This window comes from Nymphalis io, chromosome 27 (genome assembly GCF_905147045.1).
Source record: "Nymphalis io chromosome 27, ilAglIoxx1.1, whole genome shotgun sequence".
Classification (NCBI taxonomy): domain Eukaryota; kingdom Metazoa; phylum Arthropoda; class Insecta; order Lepidoptera; family Nymphalidae; genus Nymphalis; species Nymphalis io.
Window position 1 is genome coordinate 558256 of NC_065914.1, and position 7773 is coordinate 566028.

The window sequence follows — 7773 nt, forward strand, 5'->3', positions numbered from 1 at the left end:
CGGCAACAGCCGGTATAACTCGCATCACAGAAGAACACATCGGTCTTCTGCTGGCTTTGGACATGCCGTTCTTCGCAGTCATCAACGAGTGTGAACTGGTTAGCAACATCAACGCTGTTGTAGCGAGGCTGGCTCAATTGTTGGAACCCGCTAATAAGGTCAGTGATTTTATTTTAAATAGCATCTATAAAGACTAGCTTATAAACTAGGTTATTATTTCTTACATCAATGCTTATGGGTGATGGTGACCACTTACCATCAGGTGGCCCAATTGCCCGTCCACACACATATAACATAAAGAGAAGCCGGGGGGAGGGGGGGGGGGAAGTTTAACAGACAAATAGATATATTTACTTTCCCATTTATAATATTAGTTTATATTGTAATTGGAAACAAACAGGTTTCCTCGCGATGTTCTTCAAGGAGCACGAGATGATAAATCAGGGATGCTGTATAATTTATAGATTTATTTAAATTTAAAGTAATGGTATATATTGGTATTATTACAGAAACCGCTGTTAATAACTGACGAGAATATGGCAAGGAACTGCGTTGCGCCGCAAAAGTCGATACTGGACACCATAGACAATGTAGACGAGGAAATCAAAAAGGATGAGGAGTTAGTAGCTTCACAAGCCTTTATTTAACCCGAAGTGTTTCTGGGTGAACTCTTATATATGACTTTAAAACGAGTTCCATACTATTGGTAATGGTAATAATGGTAATGGTATAATGGTAACAGACAATTGTGTGCATTAACATGTCTGTTTTTCCTGAGTCTGTGTGTAATGGATCAGATATATATATATATATATATATATAATGTATATATATAAGGTATGTAATGGATCAGATATATATATATTTATATATAGTTACCATATGTTGCGCAGATGACTAATCTCCTTTTTATTTAATTATAAATGTTATAATATATGTCACTTTACAGGAGGCGTGCGAGTTTCAAATAGACGAAATTTTTCACGTAGGGGCCTCGACGGGGCCCGTCGTGGGGGGACTGCTCGCGCGAGGGCGACTCTACGAGGGCGACGAACTTATCATAGGTGCGTTGCGTTCTGTTAGTTGTGAGATGAATAGAGCGACGTATATTTAACACCCCCCCCCCCCCAGGACCTCTGGATTCCGGCGAGTTCGCGGAGATATCCGTGCGCACGATATACCGCAACCGCGTCACGTGCGGCAGCGTGCGCTCGGGACAGTCGGCGTCGCTGGGCCTGGGTCGCTTCCCGCCGGGACTGCGGCAGGGCATGGTGCTGCTAGCGCGGCCGGGGGGCTACGCCGCGGGACTATCAGAACTAGTCCACTTGTCGCAAGCTTCGGAGAAGAATCGAAAGAACGCGAGGAGACAGATCAAGAATATCCTCCAGGACATCGCCAACGTGAAGAACAGCCTCACGAAGACATCGGACACGAAGTGCACGAACGTGTACGTGTCGGACGACGGGAGCAAGTACAGCGACGCGCACGTGTCGAGCGACACGCAGGACAAGTGCGTGTGTGACGACCTGGTGTTCCTCGAAGATCCAAACGACCCTAGACGCTGTATATACTTTCAGGTGAGCAGAAAACTCTACTCGTTTTTAAAAGATTAGCAAACCTTAGATATGCGATTCCACGCGATTCGCTACCAGCTCTGCTGTATTGTACACCACAAACACTTCTCGATCAATATATCTCTATATATAACACGACACTGTTACACTTAACTACTTATATACACTTTAGTTTTACTTACAAAGTTCCGATAACAACTTCACAGATAACCAAAACGCTAAATTTTTCGCGAATCCATAGTCAATACCACAGAATATTAAGATTTCGACCAAATTTCAAGGTCAAAGTTGCTTATATACTCTACTTGCTATTGGAATCGACTATAGACTTGTATATGTTTGCACAGCACATTGTGTGTGTGTGTGTGTGTTTTTTTATCCGTAACAGCACATGAATGTCCTACTGCTGGGCTAAAGGCCTCCTCTCCCTTTTTTGAGGAGAAGGCTTGGAGCTTATTCCACCACGCTGCTCCAGTGCGGTTTGGTAAATACACATGTGGCAGAATTTCAGTGAAATTAGACACATGCTGGTTTCCTCACGATGTTTTCCTTCATCGTAAAGTCCGAGATGAATTATAATCACAAATTAAGTACATGAAAATTCAGTGGTTCCTGAACCATCTTGGCTGTTTTTTTTATATGCTAGCAATATTAGCACAGACTGTGCAATATAATATGTAATGCGGTCATGAATTAAATTTGATTGAATGTAACAGGCATCCGTGCATGACCTGAGACACTCCACGGCCATCTACCCAGGGTTCCAGTGCTCTGTGCATATCGGGAACGTGCGTCAGACGGCCATTATCGAGGTAACGAATACATACATCAAACTCACTTTGCGGAATGGAATTAAATAGTTTAATTTTGGTATAATTTGTGGTGTTGCGTAAAATACTTAAGTATGATAATGATATTTATTTTTTTATGTTATATTCCTGTTTAGCGGTAGAATATCTGATGAGTGGGTGGTACCTACCCAGGCGGGTTTGCACAATGCCCTTACCACCAGTTACCACACACAATTATAATATATTCTGTTGCCAAACAGCAATAGCATTGTTGTTGGTGAGTAAAACAGTGTAACTACAGGCACGAGGGACATAACATCTTAGTTCCCAAGGTTGGTGACGCATTGCTGATGTAAGCGATGGTTAATATTTATTGCGGTGTCAATGTCTATGGGCGGTGGTGACCACTTACCATCGGGTGGCTCATCTCATCGCTGACCACGGGTATATTTTTCGCTTTAGGGTATAATGTCTCCGAACAACGTGCTGAGGGCGGGCGAGGGGGCCTCCGTGCTTTTCAGGTTCGCCCGCTGTCCGGAGTACCTCGTGCGGGGCCACCGGCTGCTGTTCACGGCGGGGCTGGGGACCAGGTACCGCTCAACGAACCCAACGATAACTTCTAATTACAGTTGAATTGTTGTGCCAATAAAGTATATCGTCAGCTCAGTGTTGGTATCCGAGATTGCTAGCTCCACTGACTTTCATACATTTAATTTATAAGTGTTCGGTGAAGGAAATCCATGCATCGAAGCAGGTTGTGGAATAAGCTCAAACCTTCTCCTGAGAAGGAGAGGTTTTAGCCCAGCTGTGGGACATTTATATACTGTAACTGTTTTGAATCATGTTGGAATAAGTTTTGTTCTTAAGAAGAGATATCTTCGACCAACATACACTTTTGTACTTTACTAGCAATACCCGGAAGGTGGCTGTTAATGTGGTACAGCGCCATCTAGCGGCGTTACAACGAAGTGGATATTATAAATTCATCCATGAGACATACATCTAAATTTCAACTATGGTGGTGATTCAAACGGTCCGAACTCTATTAATCACGAACAGATACACAAACAGACATTTATATATATTAACGAAATTGTTTTGTTACAGAGCCATCGGCCGGGTCACGTAAACCTTCCCGTACATACCATGAATTCTATAGAACACGGCTCCAATGTAAAATTCGAGATCTCTCTAGAATATTCTAGATAAATTAAATATATTAATTGTATCTGTAACCAGTTTTCTTGTCGTGTTCACTTCATGATTGCATGGGGGCCGTTTCGCCTTGCGGATTAAATTACAAAAAACGACAATCGATGATGGTATTTTTATGTTACATAAAAACAGTGTTGCCAACCTCTTAGAAGCATCCTCCTGACGGATGAATTGAAACAAATACAAAATACATTTATAAAATGATGTTAAAAAAAAGCAAATCAAGTACTGCAAGTAGCATTAGTAAACTTGAAATATACTCAATTAAATGAAGCTGAAGAGTTAATCCCCGGAGAGAATTTCTTTAAAAAATGTTCCTCCTAAAAAATGTCTAACCTGAAAATATAATATTTGATTTCATCTGACATAGCCCTATTTAGGGGGAAAACCACCAAATTGGCAACACTGTATAAAAAAAATGTGGACCATCCATATAAACTTTCATATATTTAACACTAGCGGACCAATTTTTAATAAACCATCATATGTGATCGAGCAAATTTTCACTCATAACTCATTTTTATTCAGTCACTTATTTAATCAGTGTCAGAGTTTTTATTACGTATATAACATACATGCAAAACGTCTATGCTTATGTATAAATAATATTGCAATATATAAAGGCTTATATATATATATATATATATATATATATATATATATGAAAATATAATACTTCCAATTTCTAGTTAATATTAAATAATTATATAACTAGGTTTATGAAATAATGTACATACACAATGCATATTACATCTTGGTTCCCAATGTTGGTGGCACATTGACAATATAAATGATGGTTAATATTTCTTAAAACGCCAATGACGCGGTGGATAATTACCACCAAAATTTCATATGCCTTCCTATTTGAAATTAAAAAAGAGAAACAGAAATCGCAACAGTAAAAGGTTATAAGTCTTTATATTTGAAAATATGTACGTTCAATAACATTAAATTCTTAGTTATACCATGTTTGCCTATCTACCCTTCCTTGACGCCACGGTGACAGGACTATAATAATCTTATCGTATGTTAAATTGTTACAATAATAACTTATTTAGAAGTTAGTTGACTTAAAGTTTCAAATAAACTGAGATTTAAATTAAATATTCTTATTTAAAATCAAAATAGCACTATGTACGTGTTAATATTGTATTTAATACACCTTTTACAATTAGTTGAAATGTATATTTAGTATATTCCAATCGTAGGAGTAAATATAAACTAACTTTATATTTCCATATCCCGTGATAGTCGCTAATAGCTCAGCTTAACTACTTTCTCGAATAAAACGCAATTTTTTCGCAAATCCATAATGAATATCACAGATAACTCAAAATCTCGACCAATGATATCGCGCCAATTCAATGTCGGTTGTTAATTTGCCTTTGTCTACTCTTGTGGCTTTAATACCCTAGTTATTTTCTATTTAAATGAAATAACATATTTATATGCATACATATATAACGTAACTGTTTTTAAAATGATAATCACGCCCCAAGGAACAAATCTTTAGGTTTGTATTTTTTTTTTTTTTTGTTAATGGTAGCTCTTACAATTCCGATGTTACTTTTGCATTAAGCCGCGCTGATATGTAAGACTCCAATAAAAATTGATTATAAATTTAAAACAATAATGTTGTACGGTAAAATAATTTTTGTATTTATTTAAAAAAAAAAATCATGCTTAGCATTTTAAAAACACAAACGTCATGACGCCATTTTGAATTACAATTTTGGCGCCATTAATATAATCACTACCTCAAGAGGTAAACCAAAATTAGCTTTCATATTTTTGTATTTAAACTTTGTACATTAAATGATATATCCAGTTCCTGTTTATAAATTGCAATTTTAAGTTAATGATACATATTTATATAACATTACGATATCTAACTATCAATGATCGGATTATTTAATGCCGATTTTACTTTAGACGATATGACATTGAATTTTTATGATTTGTATTAATTAATATTTTTATAGCTATCTGTGGTATCGATATTAATTAAACTACAATAATATTAAACATAATTTAATAAAAGCAATTAATGGTTGATAAGTATGGGATAAATCGTTTTTCAATATAAGGGCGCAATAAGATTTTTTTTAAACAAAGACTACTTTACTAACCTGATTATTATATTACACATAACAAATTTAAAAAAATTGCAGCATAAAATAATGTTAATTATATATAAATTAAAAAATAAACATCCAGGTATTTAGGTATAAGTTGTAATAACTCGGTCATATTTTTTGAGAACTTCAGGCATTATAAGCACGAACTATTCCCGTCAATCTTATTCTGATCAGTTATAAATATAAATGAAATTTCGTCTATTACCTAACTTATGCAATACTAAATTTGAATATGTACCAAAAAAAGAATTATATATTACATTTTGGTAAATTTTTACAAAATTCAAGCGATTCATCACTGCTTGAAAATTATATTTTATTCTTATTAGGCGCCATTTTGAATATATAAGGAATGGCCTGTGTTTAAGACTCTGCGGCAACATGAATGGAAAAAAATACCGCTAAGCTAAATAACAAAAATTATTAAAAGAATAGCAGACCTAACATCAGAAATAGCATTTGTGTGATAACCATCCTCAAGAATATTAAAAAATGCTCTGTTATGTCATATTCTGTTATTTTGAAAAGACCCCATTTTCAAATTCGTATTGTGTTATTTAAATTTATTAAAATATTGTATATTTTTAAACAAAATCATGACGCCATTTTAAATTTAAATTTTGGCGCGATTAATATTATTGTATTGTTGTATACATATCTTTTGTTGAAGTATTTAAATTTTGTACATTAAATCTAAATGATTTTTCTAGTTCCTGTAAGCTGATATAACTTGCTATTTTAAGTTAAATATACGTATTAATGTAACACAAACGTAAGACATTTTTAAGTGACACCATTTTGAAATTCAGAAATATTTATGGGAACAAAATTAATTAAATAATTTGCTGTTTCGTTTTTCATCTGTGAAAACAATTGTAAGTAAATATTTTAATTTATAATTTGTATGAATTAAAATACTTAAAAAGTAATCCTACTAAAAAAATTTTATTTATAAGTGTATTTTTTACATTTACTCTATATTTATCATCAAATTTGTTTTTTATATATATTCCACTAAGATTCATTTTAACTTTGATAAAGTAATGGTAAGCGATGAAATGATGGTGTTAAATAATTAATTGTGTATTATCTGTGGCAGTTCGCTTAGAATATTAATTTGAAACGTGTGTTTCTTTAATTTTTTAATTTTGTCAGAGTAAACGGCCAGTTTTAATAAAAGTTAGCTTCATGTCATCGATTTATGAAAATTTTAGGGTGTTATTAGACTAAATTAATCTTTTTATTTAATTATGCTTTGAATAAACGTGTGATTGTGACTTAAAAAATAAAACAACGTTTTTTACTGACTTAGAAAAATGTTATATATTAGCAAAGATTAAAAAAAAATTTAAATCAGTCAATCAAAATCAATCAATCAACAGCCAATCGTTGTCCACTGCTGAACATAGGCCTCTCCCAAGGTGCGCCAAAGCTCCCTGTCCTCCGCCTTCCGCATCCAGTTGGTGCCCGCCACCTTCTTAAGGTCGTCGGTCCACCTGGCTGGAGGGCGCCCTACGCTGCGCTTGCCGATTCGCGTTCTCCACTCTAGGACTCGTCTGCTCCAACGGCCATCGGTCCTACGACATACGTGACCAGCCCACTGCCACTTCAGCCTGCTAATTTTGCAAGCTATGTCAGTGACTCCGGTTCTTTTCCGGATAATCTCATTTCTGATCTTATCCTTCAAAGATACTCCGAGCATAGCTCGCTCCATAGCACGCTGAGCGACTTTGAATTTGTGGACTAGTCCCGCAGTTAGTGTCCACGTTTCGGCACCGTATGTCATGGCAGGTAAGACGCATTGGTTGAAGACTTTCGTCTTCAAACATTGCGGTATAGACGACTTGAGGACTTGACGAAGGTTGCCAAATGCTGCCCATCCCAAGCGAATTCTTCGATCGGCTTCCTTCTCGAAGTTGTTCCTACCGACTTGTATTATCTGTCCTAGGTAGGTATATTCACTAACAACTTCGAGAGGTTTCCCCTCGACGTATATCGGTCCCGGCACGACATGCCTATTGAACATGACCTTGGTCTTGTCCAAGTTCATACCGA

The 7773-nt window shown here is 36.0% G+C and overlaps 1 protein-coding gene across 1 annotated transcript in view; it reads left to right on the top strand.

Annotated features, from left to right (window-relative positions):
- The window catches only part of LOC126778703 (GTP-binding protein 2-like), a 459746-nt gene extending 456225 nt beyond the window's left edge, over nt 1–3521 (top strand). The window contains exon 19 of the mRNA XM_050502321.1: nt 3473–3521. Within this exon, the coding sequence (XP_050358278.1) occupies nt 3473–3494 (22 nt within the window). The 3' untranslated portion in view covers nt 3495–3521. The remainder of the gene's footprint in view (nt 1–3472) is intronic.
- Nucleotides 3522–7773: the final 4252 nt, after the last annotated feature.